The sequence below is a fragment of the Plectropomus leopardus genome, chromosome 15, assembly GCF_026936395.1.
Source record: "Plectropomus leopardus strain MGB_pleo_1.0 chromosome 15, ASM2693639v1, whole genome shotgun sequence".
Classification (NCBI taxonomy): domain Eukaryota; kingdom Metazoa; phylum Chordata; class Actinopteri; order Perciformes; family Serranidae; genus Plectropomus; species Plectropomus leopardus.
The window spans coordinates 11902012-11922471 of NC_142190.1; the positions used below are offsets into that span (position 1 = coordinate 11902012).

General features: G+C 38.7%; 1 protein-coding gene across 1 annotated transcript; it reads right to left on the bottom strand.

Moving 5' to 3' along the window:
- Positions 1–371: 371 nt before the first annotated feature.
- Positions 372–19554, bottom strand: arl10 (ARF like GTPase 10). The gene is made up of 4 exons (XM_042499498.2): positions 19252–19554; positions 11819–12002; positions 5915–6090; positions 372–2362 (listed from the first exon to the last, which is right to left on the bottom strand). Exons 1-4 carry the CDS (start codon positions 19387–19389, stop codon positions 2189–2191), a joined length of 672 nt encoding a protein of 223 aa, XP_042355432.1. The 5' UTR covers positions 19390–19554; the 3' UTR covers positions 372–2188.
- Between the last annotated feature and the right edge of the window lie 906 nt (positions 19555–20460).

Sequence of the window (20460 nt, forward strand, 5' to 3'; positions counted from 1 at the left end):
CCACTAAACTCTTGGTTACTGTGAAAACAACATTTCTGCAGAATGACAGTACATCAAAAGGAATAAAACTTCACATTCATTAAAAAATTGTGCGTCAAAAGCAAACACTGCTGCACACATGCAGCATTAAAAATCTGCATCTAGCTAATTACAGTGTATCTGTACAAGTAGCACTACAGTCAAATATTTCACATTTGAGTTCATACATTCAAAAATGTGTTTGACTAGATACTATTCCAGAGTCTTCTACACAGTGATCTATCTGTGGAGCAAACAGGATTTGGAGAGCATGCTTACAGTCAGTAATTAAAGCAAAACAGTACTAAAGGGCTGCTTTCGGTACTCACTGAGAAAAGGTTTCTACCTTAAGATTGTTCTGTTTAACTCTATGAAACCTGAAACGACACCACTTTTCTTCAGACGCTTTTCACCAGTATCTAAACCTTTGGACTTTGAGCAAATTGGTGCGATTTCTTTCAAAAACATGGGGAAAAAAGGCAATGACCAAGTTTTTAAAAATGTCAAGGGAAAAAGGAAAAAAAAAACAATATATTGCGAATAATCATTATTGTGTATTTTAAATTATGTAACAACAATTATGATTTTCTGAGCACCTTTTCAGGTAATTTCCTTTTTTATTTTATTTCATTTGACTCATTTTCAGGTTAGTTTCTTGTACTTTTTCTTTTCGACTATTTCTCAATTTCTTCTTTTGTTGCTCATTGCCTCACTACCATGTTCAATCAACAATTCAAGCCAGTTTGCTCAGTTTTTTGAAGGGTTAAAGTGTCATCTGTTTAACACATTCACAATTTAATGCATTTACATGTGGGATATAAGGTCATGGCTGTATGTCTGTATCTTTTGTACTATTCCACTGAAGAGGAATTGTTTTCAAATTAAATTAAAATGCTCTTATGTGACTAAATTCATGGAAAAGTGAAGAAACTCCCTCTCACAATCTGACAAAAATTTTGGCAAAAAAGAAAAAAATAAAATAGAACTAAATAATACTGCTTTTTAAATGTCAAGGGGTCCCTTTAAATTCCCTTTCAAATTTCTCCTGCATCCCAAAGAAGTTGAACCCCTCTTCCTCATTTCCTTTCCTTGCCTCCTCTCCTCCAGTCTTAGTGTCTCCCTCCCACCTGAGATGCGAGCGGAGGAGGCAAGGAGGAGAGACAAGACACAAAGAGAGAGGAGTCAAGGCAACAGCCATTTCAGAACATAAAACATCTGTGTTTTGGAGCCATCATTTTAAAGCAACAATAATTAAATATGGCACAGCTGCGTTGTAAGCTGTGTCACGCCTCTTTTATACATTACAGCCGCCAAAAAGATACACCTCCTCACTCATGCTTCCCCCTCCTCAAGATGCATTTTAGGAGTTGAGATATCCTTCAAGATGGCACAACGAAATTGATTCTCGGGTCACAGGCAGGAGGATGAGAGGAGCAGCAGGTGTAGGAGTCGGCGAGTATCTTCCAAACAACCAGTTGCTGAATTCACAGAGCTGGTGCCGCATTATTCCCCCGCAGGCTCAAAACCTGGCAACCGTGAATATTACCTGTTCTCCTCTGCTGACTACTCTGGTCACGCGCAAAAGGTTTTCAGAAAACCGCAAATCCGAAGAAATCTGTAAATGCATCTACAGACTTGACATATTTCAGTTTATATACGGTTTATAATCTACGTGCTTAAATAAACCTGTAACAGGTTGACATTCAGACTAGAAGTCCAAAGTCTGAATCACTGGCAGGAGGTGAACTTTTGTGGTTCTGAGTCACAGACTCCATGATCAAACTTTCATCCTTCTGTCCCACCTGCTGTCCTCGTCCTCCTCGCTCTTCACCTCCTCCTCCTCCTCCTCTACGGTGAGTAAGACAAGTGCAGTCAGAGGAAAACTGTATGATGAGATGAGCTGATGGATTTTCTAACACCAACTGACGTGCTTTGAAAAGGGGCGAGGAGGAGATACGGCAAGGCTTTGCGCTCAGTCTTGGCATCCTCTCAATCTCTTCCTCAGTAATTTCTCCGCCTCACTTCCCCACAGCCTTCACCATCTTCTCCTCCTCTGCCTCAAATAAAGCAAGAGCTTTAAACAAGGCAGAGGAAGAGGAGGAGGAGGAAGATCGCTTTAAGCCATCCCTTTGTTTTCATCCCTCCTTTGCTCTGTGAGACGGGGATGAGATCAGACGAGCTGGAGCAGGAGGTCCTGGAAGGTGTCCAGGCCCCGGCAGGAGTTCCTCAGGGCTCCATCAGAGCCCAGCTGGGCAGCCAAGAGGAACAGCTTCCTGTCCTCAGTCACGGAGCCCAGAGACAAGGCTTCATGCAGCTCTGACACGCTCACTGCATTTGGCTTATCCTGTGAAGAGGGTGAAACCCGTTACACTCAGTCTGACAAAAAAATGGCTGTCTCCTTTTTTCAAGGACAATAACCAATTTACAATATATACATAAATCATGCACATCGACCTAATTTGTTGTTGTGGGGTATTATTATAATCTCATCACTTGTCGCTGTTTGCACTTTAACGTAGAGCACATTGAGTTTCCCTGTAATGCGCTTTATAGATAAAATTGCCTTGACTCACTTTTTTTTTATTAAGAATTACATATCAGCAAATAAACATTGCCCATCAGTGGTATGCAGGATATGAGTTTGTTAAGGGGACAGTTCATCAAAATCAAAAATACATGTTTTTCCTCTTACCTGTAGAGCTGTTTATTAATCTAGATTGTTTTGGTGTGAGTTGTCGAGTGTTGGGGATATCTGCTGTAGAGATGTCTGCCTTCTCTCCATTGTAACAGCACTAGATGGCACTCATTTGTGGTGCTCAAAGCACAAAAGAAATTGTTTGAAAAACTCAACAGTGATGTCTCTTTCCAGAAATCATGGCCCGGTGACTCAAGATAATCCACAGACCTTGTTGGGAGCAGTTCTATAAGGAACTCTTTTCTTTCAACCAATCTACACCCGCCAACTGTACCACACTACAGGTAAGATGTAATATGTATTTTTGATTTTGGGATGAAATGTCCCTTAATGGAAAACCTCCCTTGACCAAAGTTTGTGAAATGAAATTGTACAAAATCAAAACTGTCAAACAGAATGATCAGTATGTTCTCAATACAGTGATTGTAATTTTAACTTCTTTGCAGTTAGCTGTTAACACCTCTGGCAACTATGTTCACTTAGTTTGTTTGAGTGTCAACACAAACAACATACCATGCTATAGTAAACACAAGCTGTACCTGTTTAGCCACATTTTGAGTTTTGGCACATCATGACTGTTTGGCCAAAATATGATCAGGTACACAGCAAATAACTGCACTATTACAAAAAGTGTACATTTAGCCATAATTTCATAAAAATGTAGGCGTTTAGAACACACTGAGACCTGGGCAGGGTAATATATCAATATTAAATCAATATTGTCATATAAAACTAGATATCATCTTTGATTTTGGAAATTGTAATATCAGAATTGTTGTCTCTTTCTGGTTTCAAAGGCTGCATTACAGTAAAGTGGTATACATTTCTGATCTTAGTACCAGATTGTTGTAGCTGTTCTATTATCTGCCTTTACCCACTTACATCCTCCTACAGCCCTCCGTGAAAAAGCAAGCTACGACTCAGAGACCCTTTCAAGGTGTGAGTGTTAGATGCTTCTGTTACAGCTTGAATCTTGATATTACCTTTTAATTTCTTCCCAAAGAAGAAATCTGTGCAATATCAGCACAAACTTGTTTGGGTGGACAATACCAACAAATGTATTCCACCTTTAAAAGCCGAATTAATTTCTCAAGACAGAATGAAATTACCATTAACTTCTACAAAATGTGACATTTAAAATAACCACATGCCATATTTTAAATGGTGGTTGTCTCAGTTAGGATTAAAATGTGTGTATGTGAAGACAGTAAATTTAACACCACCCTCCTACACAAACTATTCAACCCAGGCTAGAGTCTATAGATGTCCGCCTCGTTTCTTTGCACCGCCACATCTTTTCCAACACACAGGTTCTGCTGGAAGCATCCTTTGTACTGTTTAAGCAGCGCGAGTGCCGAGGCAGAGAACAAAGCAGTGTGGTGGGTGAGAGCCAGTATCACTGTCAAAAAGAGCTCCTCCTACTGAAGACATTATTTTTTTTATTTTACCTGAGTCATGTGCAAAGCGTGACAAAGGTTTAGGCAGTAGTTCATGTTTAGGCAGTAGTCCAGTAGAAACCATGAAGAACTGATGTTAAATTACTGAGTGCCAGTACAAAAAAGAAAAAAAGAAATTCATCATGTACAAAAACTATGCGGAGGGCAACAAAAAATGAATTGCAGTATGTACAACATGCAGGTCGAAAATTATAGATAGAGACGCAACAGCTTTTTTTTTTTTAGAATATAATACATCTTTAAAAATAATTCATGATTTTTGTAAATGTAATATATTATTACAGTATTTTTAAAATGTCATTATATTTGGTGAAGAGTGCATTATGACTTGTTTAGGACTCAGAACTCAAAGTTTTGGACTTGGGATTTGTCAGAGTTGACTTGGGACTTCAGTGCAAAAATGAGAGATTTACTTGTAACCTGCAAAACAATGACTTGGTCCCACGTCTGGTATTTAGCCACATTTTTGGACATCCTGATGATAAAATCCTGATTGGTCAATATATGGCTGAAACCATGCAGATTTGTCAAAAGAGGTACAAGTCAAAACAGTGAGCACCGTTTTTGTCATTTGCAAGTGAAAAAAACCCAAAACAAATTTAGTCGAAAAGTGAACATTTTCTTAAATGTCTGGGTTACATATAAATTTTCCAGCATTATTTAAATGACTATGTTTTAATGTGATTCATTACCTAACCAAATATAATCCAGTTGATGCCTACACGTCTTTTAACCTGCAGATCATCAAAGCCCTACCTACTGGGAAATATAGCAATTGCATGGAACAGTTTGATGTACAACATCAAAGATTACCTGTGTAACCTGAAAGAAAATCTGTATTTCTGTAGCCTTTTTCATATCAACAGGCGATAGGTTTAAAAGGGCATACGTCTCCCTTTCACATTCTGTTTGATGTTCAAAGTTTCCTTATTAGTTCTGAAGATGAAAGTAGAGAAAAAGAGAGTGTTAATTTCACACCTGTAATGATTTAAAAAGGCTTCTTGCTTTGGATGTTTTGACCGTGATATATCTCATAAGCTAACTGGACCGCACCTAAGTGATAAGTTCAATGAGTTTTATCTCTTTTTAAACTAATTTTGCAAGTATATTGCTCAGTGCTGAGAGGATGAAAGCTGCAGCGCTCTGACAGTAGATGTGACAAATATTCCTGCTTCCTGTGAAGGGTCATGTATAATTCTAAAAGTACTGAGCACGGTGAAGAAATATGAGCTCAGGAGGAAATTTAGAAAAGTTTAAATGATGAGGCTGATGGATCATCACAGCTGGGTAAATAAAGACAGAGTGTGTACCTGTTTGAACCAATCATAAATCTCTTTTTTTTTGTGCACTTTCACTTTAAAATTTTGACCCCCTATGAAAATACTGACTGCAGAGTTTTAACCAGTCCACCAGAATGTGCCTTATTTTAGGTGAGTATTTCATTTTTTTTCTTAACAATTGACTACATTTATTCCAAATATTGTTTACTTTTCTTATTTCTTTAATATTGTGCTCCAATTCATTCACAGGAAGAAGTTAAAGGACCATTCATAACAGTATTTTTGTAAGTTTTACATTTGTAATTAATGCTGCAACATTTTTGATATACATTTTTTTTGTTCCAGGTAGCCATTGATTTCCATTTCCATACATTCTAATAATCAACTGGCATGTATTAAAATGCATTGACACACAAACACAAACACATTTGCAAAATGGTTAGCTGTGTTGTAAATGACTTTACCTGCTTGTTTCCCAGGACGACCACAGGCAGCTGTGGCTCCACCCGCAGCAGGCGGTGCAGTTCAGCCTTAGCCAGTGGGAGGCGGCCTCTGTCAGCGGAGTCAACCACATACACCAGAACGTGAGTCCTTCTCAGGTAGTCCGACCAGTACCGCCGTAAGTCCTCCCCGCCACCGACTGCAACGCAAACAACATTTGTGTATCAGAAAATATACTGTTTCTGGTGAACTTTAAACCATTGAGGCTGAATTGGACCAAATATCAGCCTTTAAGTGGCGTGGCAATACAGAGTTAAGGTGTAAATTAGGTGTTGTTTCTGGCGCATGCTTAGTACCAAATATTTTGCTTTCTATGTTCACACGAGTTACAAAGGGACCAGAGTTTTGAAAAATGTGCACCTTAGAAGGTGTTTTCAGAAATCTCCACTTAGTGACCTAAAACTAACAAACTAACTAATTAGAAAAGCAACTCTCTAAATCTGGTTTCATTTATTGAAGCTGTTACTTGTTGCTAAGCCATATAATGTTGTTTAGACCAAAGTAGACAACGTGGATGATCTCATAACAAGTCTTATCAGTCTGTTATGACGTATTTGAACAACAGTCAGGGTCCATTGTGACTAAGGAGTTGCTCTCAATGGGAGTTTATGTGATTAAATAAGAGTTTAAAGGTTTTTCAAAAAATCTGGCATTTAAATGTGAATTTGCAGAAAGAGAGATAAACAGGATCTGATGTAATGCTCTTTTATTGATCCTTACAAAAGAAACTCACTGTAAAGTCAGCCAAAGAAAAACAGCCACACAGCTCTGACTGATGGCCTCGCTCAGGAGCATTTCAGTGTGGCAGATGTTTTCTGTCAGCGTCCTTTGTGTTACAGTAATAAAAAGACGACATAACGGCTGAATAAGTACATGGACAGATCGATAGGTAGAATTAGATAAACTGGCTTTCCTCCTTCAAACAAACTGGCCACAGATTCATTTCAGATGTCCACCAGACCGAATGAAATCACTAATCTAGTTTGCACTGGGGGGGTGAAATAAGCGAAGACGGCACTTAGCCATTATTTATATCCACTTTTCCCTGCTGGGGAAATTGGTCTGATTCATTTTTTCCATCTTGTTGCCTGCGGACATGATATGTCAACGAGGCTATGAGCGAAATGTAACTGTGCAGCTCTTTCCTCTCCTCTTAAACAGTTTAGGATTCTATTTTTTTTTTTCCATTTTCTTGCCTTTTTATACATGTTTACCCTTTTTATTGTTTGTACTTTTCCTTCCTGTAAACAAAAGCATTATTCTACATTTTATGAAGGAATTGTGTGAGTATTGAGGTGTGTGTTTGTGATTCAGCTCCACTGATAACTAATATTTGGAACCAATATGCTTTTACAATAAAAGTGAAGATCATTTTGTCAATATTTAGAATTTGGAATATATCAAACTCCAACACAAAACTTTGTTTTAAAGCCTTTGGCAAATGTTTAATCAAAATTGAGACTTTCAACATCATATACAGCAAGTTCCCAGGAGCTTTTTTTTTTATAAAGTCAAGTAAAAATTTAAATTAAAAAATGAATTATTAAAAATAGCTCCCTGAGGTTTAACAAAGTAAAAGTTCCTACCATGCTGACACTTTCTTTGCACTTTTTAATTAATTAATTTGATCGGCAATCATTTAAATAAAATGCCGATACAGATAATCGGCAAAATGCAAAATATAAAGCCCGATAATCAGCCAGGCCAATAATCCGTCAATCCCTATTGTCTACACATATAATTATCTATCCTGCTCTGTGCACTAATGGTCGACTCAGTCACCTGACTGATTGCTGATTGATTGATTGATTGTGCTTTGATAAAATGGCATCATAAGGTCCAATCTAAACCAGAAAAAAAAAGCTTGCCAAAGCACTCTTCAACACTTCAGTCCCCACACTGTTTACACCCCACACAGTCACAGGACACTTTTGTCAGAAAATTCAGTTACCAGCTTCAGTGGTGGGGAGAGTTTCATAATATCAGTAAAGGCTTTAACTTCCCACAATCCTGCTGTGCAGGAGAACTGACCTGCAGCTATAATGACCACCGGTGCTCTGCGACCAAACGATTCACTGCTCTCACACCGGCGGGTACGACTCCAGGTCGTCACCGCCTCCAAATTCAGCGCGGCACAGCTCAGCGAGAATTCATTAGTGCTGGACTTAATGGAAAATGTTGCTAGGAAACTGGGTAGGGATGTAGCTTTAGCTGGTGTGATGTGGCAGCAATAAATACCTGTTTACCTTATATAGCACAGAGGGTGGACAAGTGGTGTGAGCAGCTCGTGTTTTATATTCAGAGGGAGCTCAGCGGGACGCTCGTCCTGCTGCTCTACAGGCTACCTTATTAGATACACACCCACATGCCCACACACACAACTGACACTGAGTCATACAGGTGTGAACGATGTGGATGTGTGTATATATTTTACAGAGTTGTAGCCCCGAGGGCAAAAGTACCTCTGCAGTGTTTTCTATGGAAATTGTGGCTTGACTTTCTGAGCAGCTAAACAAGCCCTAGTACCAAACACTGGGTGGTTATCACACCAAGTTTTGCAGCCAAAGTTCAACTAAATTTTACACTGACCCCTTAAATCCCAAGAAATGCATCCAGTGGCATTCCAGTGTCGTGTCAAAGTCTATTTCCCCCTTTGATTAATGTTTCCTCCATCTGCGACCTTTGCGCTCCAAATGTTATCTCAGCACAAACCTTGGTGGAGAAATACCAATGTTTTGGGTTTTTGACCTGATCTGGCAACAGTTTGCATCTTCAAGTCTTCCAGGTCACAAGGAAAGTGCTGGGTTTGTGGTGTAGACACGAGTGAAACTGACACTGATCTGTTCCTTATTTAAAAAAACACAACAACTTTGATGATTTAGTGTACTTGACAGCATATATTGTAGTATGGAACAGGGTCACACGTGTTTTAAAGGTATACTTCACCCTCAAAAATGACCATTTGTGTATCAATTACTTGTACTTTACTTTTTTTTCTTTTTAAAATGAATTTGTGAAAAAAAAAGATAATTCTTTATGGATTTTGTCATAGGTGACCGCATTTTACAACAGCAAAACTATATGAAAACATCTGTTTACAAAATCCCCCACAACTTGTGTAGTGTAATCTAAACCTCATTTTTCCAGTTGTATGCTCAGTACCTCCAAAATAAGCAGCAATTGTATCTTGCTGAACATGGGATCTGCTGGTCTACCACTGCCTCAATCTTGTAGTTTGTTTGTGTTATCATGTGACTTTGGTGAGTCCAAACTAACACTTTAAACCCCAAAGTCACACAATAACACAAAGTAACAAACTGATCGAGCAGTGGTAGACAAGCAGCTCTTGTCGTCAGCAAGGTAAAATTACTCTTTTGGTCATTGGAATCTGGCTTTAAAGAGAGTGTAGGTAAATTTTACTTTCGTTCAGTTCCCCATCATGGGACTTTTATTATACTGCATGAGTTATGTGACAGTTTGTAGACAAATATTTTGATATAGTGCTGCTGATGATGAACGCAGTTGCCTTTTTACTGCATTCATCAAGAATTTCCTCTGTTCTTGGATTCTTCATTCACCATGGAAGCATGTGACAAAAATAAAGTTTTCCTCATAATTCAGCATAACAGAGGGTTAATAATTGACATACAAATGGTTATTCTGGGGGTGGACTATTTCTTTAATGGCATCTGTGATGTCAGTTTTTTGACACCAGAATGTTTGTTGAAGAGGAAAGCGGAGAATTTGGGCCCCATCTAAATGCACAGTTTACATAAATATACAAGGAACTCCTTCCTGATACTGCTTTTCAGTTCCTTTTTGCAAAACCCCAATTGACAGCTCCTCAAAGCTTAAAAGTCCTTCTCTAACTGATCTGATCTGCATCTTTCATTTTGGGTTTAAAGGCTTTTAGCTTAGATTTCTCCAGAGGACTTCATAAGGAGAGCTACTCAGTCTCTGTGCACTGTACTGCTCCTGATGTGTGTATGCATGCACTAAGCTGTCAACATGCTTCTGCGTCAATGTCAGCCAGACAAAGACTCCAACATTAACTGCACTGGGCCACTGAAGTACTCCGAGTGAGTGGGCGGTGACATGTGTTCCTCTTACTTTCAGAGATGAGAAAAGAATTCTTGGCGCCCACCGATCTCTGTGTTCAGATCATGAATAAATCAGCCGCCGAGCATGACACTTTCCTCCGAATACATCCAAAGAACCTCATTCTGAGGCCGACTGCAGCTGAGCACCTCACACTCAGACAATATGAATGAAGAGTGAAGTGATTTATGTTATTTTTAGTACAGTGCAGCGGCTTTCGGTGGAATGCTAATTAGCAGGATTTATGAGTTTGTATGTAAATACAGTGCAACTGGATTCATCTACCTCCCCGTTTTGGATGTGCATAATTTGATCTCCCCCATGTTCATTTTAATAAAATGAAACCAGTGAACTAGTTCACAATTGCACCTTCTGGGGATCTCTGTAACAGGTTTAAGTGTTAACTTCCATGATACTTTGATACCAAACAGAAACCCCAGTCACTGAACAAATGAAAACAATATAGCAAGTGTCAGAGATAGCCTCTGTGTTTGCAATGATGGATGCAGTGAGCTCTCAGGGAGGAGATGGGTGGCAAAGACCTGAAATCTTTATCAGCCGAGCTGCTGTGAGCTGAATCTCCCTTTATGCGCACTCCAGTTTTTAGATCAAACTTCCTAAGTTACTTACCAACACCTAAAGCAACTTTATTATATTGTTTGAAGTTTAATTGGTAGTTCTTCATGAAACTTACTTTTTGTCATATTTGCTGAAACTGTCATCTGACAGTACTACAAAAGACAGATAATCTGTGGGGGAAAAATCACATATTTGGGCTTAGTGCTCTTAATGGCATTTGCAAAAATCCACTGTGCCTGAACGAATACGACTAATCAAAGTCAGGAATCCCTACATCAATCTAAACGTCACCCCCATCCCATCTATGGCCCCATCCTGCCAGCTGTACCTTTAACACATACATTGATTCAGTGCCATAATTAGCTCTGTTGCTGGCTTAAAGGTGAGACAACTCCGTCCCCCCATTCAGTCATTTTGTCTTTTATAAAGAACAGTACGGCAGAATAACAGCAAAAAATTCCCATCTTGAACAGGCAGCGTAAAACGGGCTGTTGTTTTGGTTTACTCTCCCCGGTTTTCAGATAGTAGACTCTTGAAAACCCCCTGAACACTACCTGCTTTGCAGTAAACAGCAGTCAAACACAGTTGGCTGGTGAACATGGCGCAGGAATTAGAAGGCTAAAGAGACAGATATTTCCCACAGAAGTTGGAGGAGACCAAACACAGAGCAGAGAGTTAATACTGTGCTTATGTTCTTGAATTGGACACAAAATACAACTAAGTTAATGACAGAGTAACTTGATGATGGAATATCTTTAAAAAATTATGGCCACATAGCATATCTGCAGTATTTAACACACCAAAACTTACTTGATAAATGTTACATCCTAAATAAATTCTAAATGTTAGCATGTACACATAACTGTTGATTATAACAGTGACATTAGCATGATAACTACTATATTCTAATCCTCCGAGTGTTCATATCATATTTGATAACAAAAAAGTCAAATTTTGAGGCCATTTTTGTCACTGACTCTCAGCTCCCACAACTTGCACTTCAAGCTGCATCTCTGTGGAGCTGTGTAATGCAGTGCGAGTTTGATGAAACAAATGGCCAACTGTACTGAACAGAGCTCTAAAAGCACTTTCCAATTCTCCACTTCACGCTATTTTATAAAACATAAATGCCTTCTAGACTCTACACAGAGCCTGCACTGTTTGATTTTGAGGGATAAAAAGAGTCTTACTCTCTAGGAAGTCGAGCTGACAGGCGGGGGCGTTGAGGCTCATAAAGTTGAAGCCACGGGTGGGCCGGCAGCGGCCTCTTTTAGCCACCGACTCCCCGGGGGTCAAACCCTGCAACATGCTGCTCTTCCCGGCCCCATCCAGACCGAGGACGAGGACCTGGCGCTTCCCACGCTCCTCCTCCTCCTGCAGGCAAAAAATTTCACACGTTAATGGCCCAGAAATGTTCCAAAAAATAAACGTAATTTATTTGATACTGAATGTGGTTAATTGCGCTGTTAAGGAGAGTGAGGTTATGGAAGAATGGTTAGTTTGCCTTAGGTGTACAAATCAAATTAACAGTGAGAATGATATGACTCACATTGGGCTTATTATGTTTTTGTTTTTTGTCCTTTTTTTGTGCAATGGACTTCTGGGGACATTTTGGTCCTCAGATTTTGCTGCAGAGTGAGTACTTGACTTCCCCGCTACTCTTTGATACAGAGGAGTTGCAGACATGCAGGCAGCAGTACAAAGGAGGAGAGATGAGAGACCTTCTGCTTAGAAGTGGTGAATTTACAGCTCACAACAAGTATATATGATACAGTCTCTGGCTTTTGTTAAATATATAGTGTTGGTAAAAAAAAAAAAAATTTCACATTTACAACCCATCAGCTTGTTTACTATATTACGTGAATGCCGCTGTCGCACTGAATGTTCTATGGAGCTCTCTCCAAACTTTAAAACTTTGAATGGAAAACAAAACGAACTGTGGAATATTCATGTTGAACAGCCAAATCTGATTTGACTGACATAATTCTTAGTCGAGTACATCCTTAATGCAAGTTGTCTGAAATCCACAGATGGCTTTGTGAGATATAACACAATATTTGGCTTCCATAGTGGGGGTCTTCAGGTCCTCCAGTTTTGCTATAATGACCTGAAACAACCTGCATCTACACCACATCTCATAAAATCCTTCATGGCCAAAATAATGGAATTACTGCAAATTACCGTGAAAATGAGCCATTTTGAGAACATAACCTTGGCCTCATTTACAGTGAACACAGTCATTATTTGCAGCCCTGATTATAAGACACCAAATGTTGGTACTTTTCACATATTGGTAATCACCAGTTATCTATCAGCTTTAAGATTCACTGTACAATCTGACAAGTTGATCTTCAAAAAAATCTAGGAAACTGATTGCATTGAAAAAGGTAATAAAACTATTAACCTTGAATTATGTTTATTTTATTTCTAAATGTTAATTTTACTTATAATTATCTTGTATTTGCATGATTTTGTGAAGTTATTGAAACCTTGAAAATGTCTGAAAAAAATCTTGACTCAACGAATTTTGGTCATGACAGGATTTTGCTGAGATCTGCTAGTTCTGTTTTGTTAACATGTTATAGACATGTTAGGCAGTCAGTTTCCTAGATTTTTATTACTTAAAATCAAGTTGTCAAATTTACATTGTAGCACCTCTGCAAACTGGATTATCATCAAGTAACAAATGCATTAGAGAGCTGGGAATTTGACCCTGGGTGTGCAAAAGACATTTCATAATGTTCAGGAATATGAATCAGCAGCGTCAAACCTCTAGAGGTAGAAGTCACGATATTGTACTTCAATAATAGGCATCACAGAGCAGCCCCGTGATAACCTTGATCCATATTGCTACAGGTCAGATTTGAGAGAGCGAACAGAGACAGAGAGTACTCGTCGCCTCGGAGCTGCCAGTATCTGTGGAAAGACAAGTGGCTTAAAGGTTAGCAGCCGGATTCAAACCTCCAAGCTCTCTTTGCACCTTAGTCGCCATAACCCCTCTGAGATCCCGCACACATCAGTCATCGCCTTTTTAAAAGTCACGCAGGGTTAGTCGCTATTCAAACCTCGTGTTCATGAGCGGCTGCGATTCTGTGGTGGAGGTTAATTAGCAATTCATATCAGCCCTTTCAGAACTGGGATGCATCTGTTTTTGCTTTCTTGTATAAAATATCACTTTTAACTTCACTTAATTGATGCATGATTGAGCCTTAAAGGAGAGTTTTCAAAAGCGAACCCTCAGAATCGGCACTAATTAGATTCCTTGACACAAAATCTGCATAACAACTACCCTGTTATTGTGTCAGGAGGAAGTCAGGGGAAGAATTTAAGTGGTGATGAATTAAATCTCATGTTTCTGGCTGTAATCCCTGACTGGTGTTGCTGGGTAAACACAGCATCAGATAAACATGGTTGCTTTGACAGATCTGTAGCTCGCCTCTGTGTACTTCTAGCTTATACAGTCCACTGGGAGACAAACCTCAAACCGTGACAGCGCTCAGCAGCTCTGCAGCTCTTAAGGCTGCAGAGCTTGCACCACTTTTCGTCTTTTTGCAGCAATATCAGCAAGGACTTTGTGCAAAGTGATCAATTCTTGTATGCTTGCTCTGCATTGTTCCTGTCACCTGTTTCTCCAAGATTATACAGGAGATGTGTATCGGAAGATTGTGACAAAAGCAAACAAAACATTCAGTTTAATATATATTTTTAGAATTCTTTGACGTTTCTTTTTGCTCTGCATCGTGCCTCTCACCTGTTTCTCCAACATTATTCAGGAGATGGTTATCAGAAGCTTGTGACGAAAGCTAACAAAACATTCAATTTAATATATATTTTTAGAATTCTTTGACATTTCTTTGGATAATAAATGGATCTGACATTTTTCAAATCAAGCCAGCGTACTGGCCATTTATCCTCTGCTCCCTTCAGATACTACAAAGCCTTTTTTCTTTTAGATTTTAACCTCCGTTCTGCCAGTTCAGACATTTCTCATAAAAAGCCAGTGATACTGTATTGATCGCTATTGTTTTTCTGCTCCACAGGGAGGAAAAAAAAGCCCAACTCAGCTGCAGATCAGCACTGCTGGATCTGACAGGGATTTAACGTCTTGCTCAAGGACACTCCAGCAAAGCGGATGTTTGGTAACACATTGGCTTCATCACACAGAGGCACTAAAGCCAGCTCGCCTGCAGCACTGAATAGAAAGCGTAGAGCTGAAGAGGGAAGAGTAGAGGGAAGTGATGGAAACTTTGATCCTTTATTACGCATATCCGTCCATCATGTTCAGAGTTACAGGAGTACTTCTATGACTGAATATTTTCATGTTTTTGTACTAACATTATTTCTATCTTGTCTTGTTTCTTCTTTGTTCGGGAATTACTTTGAGTGCTTTTCATCCAGCCCCAGATAACGAGCTTGAACTTGCTGCATTGAGCAGAGGGCTTTTAAGCAGTAAGAGCGATAGTGGCGGCATCAAAAGCAAGTCTTTTTAAGTTACAATCAAGTGTTGTCTGAGTGATCAAACAGGTGCTAAATACACGTCTTTTGTTTCCTCAGAGAGTGAGATGATTCATATCAAACCCATGTCTTAAGATGTGGATAACTTATCTTAAATTAGCATAAAAACTGGAGGCAGGGGGAAACAGCTCGCCAGGCTTTGTCCAAGTCCAAAATACATCTATCAACACTTCTAACACTTACTAACTAATCTGTGCACAGACATAAAATGAAAATCAAATTATTTCCTGCTGAATAGCAGTGTATCCTTTCGCCCAGCACATATTTGGAGCACCTCTGGCTCTATATTTTGCAGACTGATGTGGTTGGTAAGCACAGGTTTTGTTTTTTGTGCAGGCATGATGGTACCAAACCAAGCAACCTCACTGTGAAGACAAGACTTAAGCTGCTTCACTTAGCTAAATCTCCCCCTAAAGCCACATTTTTTTTCCCATTTCATGAACAGATTACACTAACATCGAGATAATACATTGTGTTAATACGTGAACTTTAGTGGTGTTGTTGGTTGTATTTGGTGTAGGACAGGCTCAATATCAGACTTTTACAACACCATTACCACGGCCAAAAGAGTTCACAATAAAAATACAATGATGAGTCTGTAAACACAAAGGTACAAAAGCATACAAAAAGAGCAATTACACTTAATGGATACTAAAAAAGGCAACCAGGTAACGAAGAGGAGGGAGACAAAATGAGAACAAAAAGAAATCGAATTATTTAAGAGGTGCTGGATTATTTAAACTAAATTATCACATGTATTATTAAAATTATATTAGTATTTCATGGTCAATACTGATATATCGCGAGAGGCTATCAGTTGTATTTAGGGTTGTAATTGTATGATATTTTCACAGTACAATAAAACAATATTGCGGAATCATGGTATTACATAATTATTACTGTAACTATCGGTTACACCGATCCTTACAGGAATGAAAACCAAAGGGCTTTTTCTTCAGTTCAAGTAATGGTTTTAAAAACCTAAAACCATTTTTTAAATGAACGTAACTAAAATAATTTTAATATTCTCTATACAGTTGGATTTTTTTCAATAACATAAAAAAAGCAAATATACATGGTATGAGAACCATGAATTTTGATACCACAGTATACACTGGAACCAGTATACTGCTGTAACCCTAGTTTTATATTGTATTTGTATTTGTATTTTTTGCTTTTTTGAGGTCATAGTGATGTCATCAAGGTCATCTCCGCTTGGACTCTAAATTCTTGACAGAAAACCTGCCTTACAAACTGGGAGTGTGAAGTATAAAATGTTAATAGCTTTATCGAGGCAGTCATGGTCTGATGAAGGGCACTGCCAGCTTGCATTATGGAAAGTCTAGGAGATACGTTATTGGAGCTTAATACCAAGGACTAAAAGTAAAGATATCTCAAGCTTTGCTGCTTTGATTTGAACCATCAACCCCCCCCAAACTTTATGGAAGTGTAAAGGTTAATTGAACCTTTTTAAAGATCACTGTTTCCCTCAGGAAAATGCATCCAGTCTCATGAGCATTTCAGTTGGCCAAAGCATCATCCACTGAATCTGGCATTTGCAGTGTGAAGTATCAACTCTGCTCTCTTTCTCTGAATGCGAATGTTATATTTCATAAAAGTGTTTGAATCTTTTATGACGTAAGTGGTCCTTATCAGGAAACACTGACAATGAAAACTGCTGCGTAATGTGGTAATCCAAACACAGTGAAAGGCTTTTGATTAAAAATAATCAAAAATGGGGTTTGAAATGACAAAAGTTTACTGCAGCTGTTCTCGAAGTCACAACGTGATGCAAAATCATCTATATTTGTGCATGTAGCTGCACTGTTACAAAATTACACCCCACATCTAAATGGACTCAGACACTGAATCCTTTTGAACAGTTTATCTAGCCGCTCAATCTGTTTCTACACTTTCAGAGATTGTTTGTCGCTGTGTAAATGAGCATGTGCCACCCTCCCACCTGCTGAAACTCCCCAAGGTCAAAAACACGCTGTTAGTCAACTCCCCTGCTTTCCGAAGCCGAAGACGTGATTACAATGCATCTTGGTAAAATTTGGCTCCCGGGATGAAAACATTTACGCCCCCTTACTCCCCTCCGCAGCGAGCTGCTGGCAGACACTGACAACATTATCCTCTAAAGACAGACTGAGCCACATAAAGCAGCCTAAGCTTATTACAGGCTGCTGCTGATTGAATCTAGGAAACAAGATTAGAGACATGCAAATAGATTTTATTAAGAGATTCAGGCTGCAGCTGTAGTGCTCCATTCAAGAGTCATTAATTAAGACCCTCGGCCACCCGGCTGCTTCCTTTCTGTCTCTGTCTGTCTGTTGGAAGCTCAGATACAGTTATTATTGGCCATAACTACACGATGTGGAAAAATGAAAACTGAAAATAACATCATGGCATTTTGAAGATTTGGGAAGCCATTATATTTTTCACATCTCCACCCTCATCATCTTCATCATTACGGCAGCTGCTACATCTTTTTTTTTTATCAGCTTCTTTACCATCACTTTTGGCATTGTTACCATTGATTAATGTTGAAATACGTACTGAAATCTATTACATCAGGAAAAGTAGCAATACTACAGTGTAAAAAATACTTTGTTATAAGTAAAAGTAATACATGCAAAAAAAAGTAAAAAGTATTAGAATAAAAAAATACTTAAAAATATCAAAAGTACTCATTAAGCAGAATGGCCCATTTCACAACAACAACAACAACAACAACAACAACAATAATAATAATAATAAAAAAACAATAATAAAAATAATAAGTTTCTTTTTCTTCATCATCTCCTTTTTAAGACACATTTGAAATACATAAATCAAATCTTCATATTTATCATTATCTTGGTCACTGTCATCTTCACTGTTCTCTTCCTCACATCACCATCCTCATCATCAATGACATCATCAAAACCATCATCACTATCTTTATCATCAGTGTCATCAGTACCATCGACATTATTGTCGCCCCTGCTGCGTGGCTTTTTCACATCTTCATCACCTTCATACTCTTCTTGTCCATCATCTGTCTCCTTGTCTAATGGACATTGGCGTTCCCATCATCATCATCAGCATTGAAGACAACAATCACAACAGTCATCTTCATCATCAGTGCCATCACTACCACAGTCATCATTATCGTCTCCGTTGCATCACTTTTTCACAATTTCATATTCTTCTTGTTCATCACTCTCCTTGTCTCATTAACTTTCTTGTCCTCCTCCTCCTCCTCCTCCTCCTCATCATCATCATCATCATCATCATCATCACAAAGGCAACTATTGCATCATCTTTTGATGATCTTTATCTTTACATTTGCCTCTGCCATTGTCATCTTCACGATTATCATCACTGTTCTCGTAATGTCATCATCCTCATTGTCAGAAACAAAAGCACCATCATCTTCATCCTCACCATCTTTATCATAATACTGCCACTCCATGGTCACCTTAATCTTCATCAGATTCAACTTTCTCATTGCCATCAACCTCTTCATCATCATTGAAAACATCAACACCATCATGTTTATCACCACTGACATCACCAACATATTCTTCATCATTAAAATTTCCATTCCACTGTCACCTTTATCTTCATCAGCCTCTACTTATCAACCTCTTCCTCCTCATCATCATGCTTTTATCCATCATCATCATCAACATCATCATCACCGCAAAATCTTCCTGTTCATGAACAGTTTTACAATAAACCATCATTAAATCCATCATTAGTATCATCTCCACTATTTCATGTTTCGGAAGCATCATCATCACCTTTGATACGTCAGTTCTTAATGAGCAGCAGCATCTTCCTCTTCATCATTATCACATTCAAATGTCATTATTATTGTTTAATTATTATCAATTTCAACATAATCACTACAACCACTGCTATTTAATCACCAGGCATCATTCAGTCTTCATGACCATCATCACCACCGTCTCAGTGATGTTCATCAGAATTCTGCAGTGTTTCCTTCATTCATTCCGTCTGTCAGATGTAAATCAGTCTCTTCACGTCCAAGTTAAATAGTTAAAAAAAACATTTAAAAATGACATAAAAATGTAAAATGACTAGAAACATTCAGTGTCACCTCTTTGATCGTGCAGTATTCCGCCTGTGGTGACCATATTCGCCTCTTGTAGAAGAAGTTCAAGGCGATGAAGAGAGCAGAGCCCAGGGCAGCCACGGCGGCGGTCAGGGCGATGGAGATGTGCCGGAGGAGAACCATATGTAGAGCGCACCGATCGGCGACTGGAACCGGAGAAGCTGGTGGGGAGTCGGTGCTTTCCAGACACCGGCACTGTTAACAGACTGACTGTCGCTTCCTTCTTCTTCTTGTCCTGCTGCCGTTGGACGCACTACATGTGACCGCGCGCTCTCCGCTTGTTTTTGTTTCGAGACGCGCAAGAAGGGCAAAAAAAATGCTGCATTCAAAGACGGCTTGTAAATTCTGACTCTCCTCTCGACCGGCGACTGGTAGCACGTTTATATTCAGTTTAAAGCAGAAAATAATACAATCAAAGATATTAACATTTAAAACACAGTTTTGAGGTGGTTATTTGACTTGATTTAAAGAAATCTGTAGGCTACTGTTGGAGCAGCACTTCTGTTTATGGGTCCAGCATGTTGCAGTTGTTATCAGAATTTTAGAAATTCTGAAGTCATGTCTTTAAATCCCACTGCAAAAGACCTGGACTAGCCACCAAAAGACCCCTTCATTATTGTCTAAATGGTTTTTATACAATAAGACCAGAATCATTTTTATTTAATTTTTTAAAGTTTTATTTAATTTTTATAAATCCATAAATAAATTAAATAGATTATAAAAACATTCAATAGAATTATCTTTGACTTTCTTTGATTTTTTTTTTCTGGATATGCAGTGACATTGGCTGGGTAATCTGTTTGTCCAGTGTCAAGTTTCTATCTGATCATGTGATGAGACGATATTGTGCACTTGGGCCCATCACAATGCACCGGGGCCTGTTGTAATTTCCTTAAGCCACTGCATTGCAAAACTTTTTTTTCTTAAAGTCCCTCGCCACTCAAAAATGTGTTTGCTCTTTGTTTCCTCACTTGGATGTTTAAGCTTCAGAGTGATGCATGTGCAGAGTTTGTTCTTACAAGTTTCTTTGTGCTCAACTTAAATCTCAGTTTAACATTTGGGTATACCAGCAGGATTTATGACATTACGATATTTAGCCAATCATAGTCCAATATGCAACATACACAGGTGTGATGTGGAGATTTAAAACAAGTACACTGATAATACTCTTTGCAGTGATGTAGGAGACATCTT

What these genes read in the sequence shown, in the direction of transcription:
- arl10 (XM_042499498.2), bottom strand. Translation starts at nt 19,389, where the DNA reads ATGGTTCTCCTCCGGCACATCTCCATCGCCCTGACCGCCGCCGTGGCT. An exon ending in AATACTGCACGATCAAAGAG is followed by an intron (nt 12,003 to 19,251) that starts GTGACACTGAAT and finishes TTTTGCCTGCAG; the next exon opens with GAGGAGGAGGAGCGTGGGAA. An exon ending in TCGTCCTGGGAAACAAGCAG is followed by an intron (nt 2,363 to 5,914) that starts GTAAAGTCATTT and finishes CCCTCTTCACAG; the next exon opens with GATAAGCCAAATGCAGTGAG.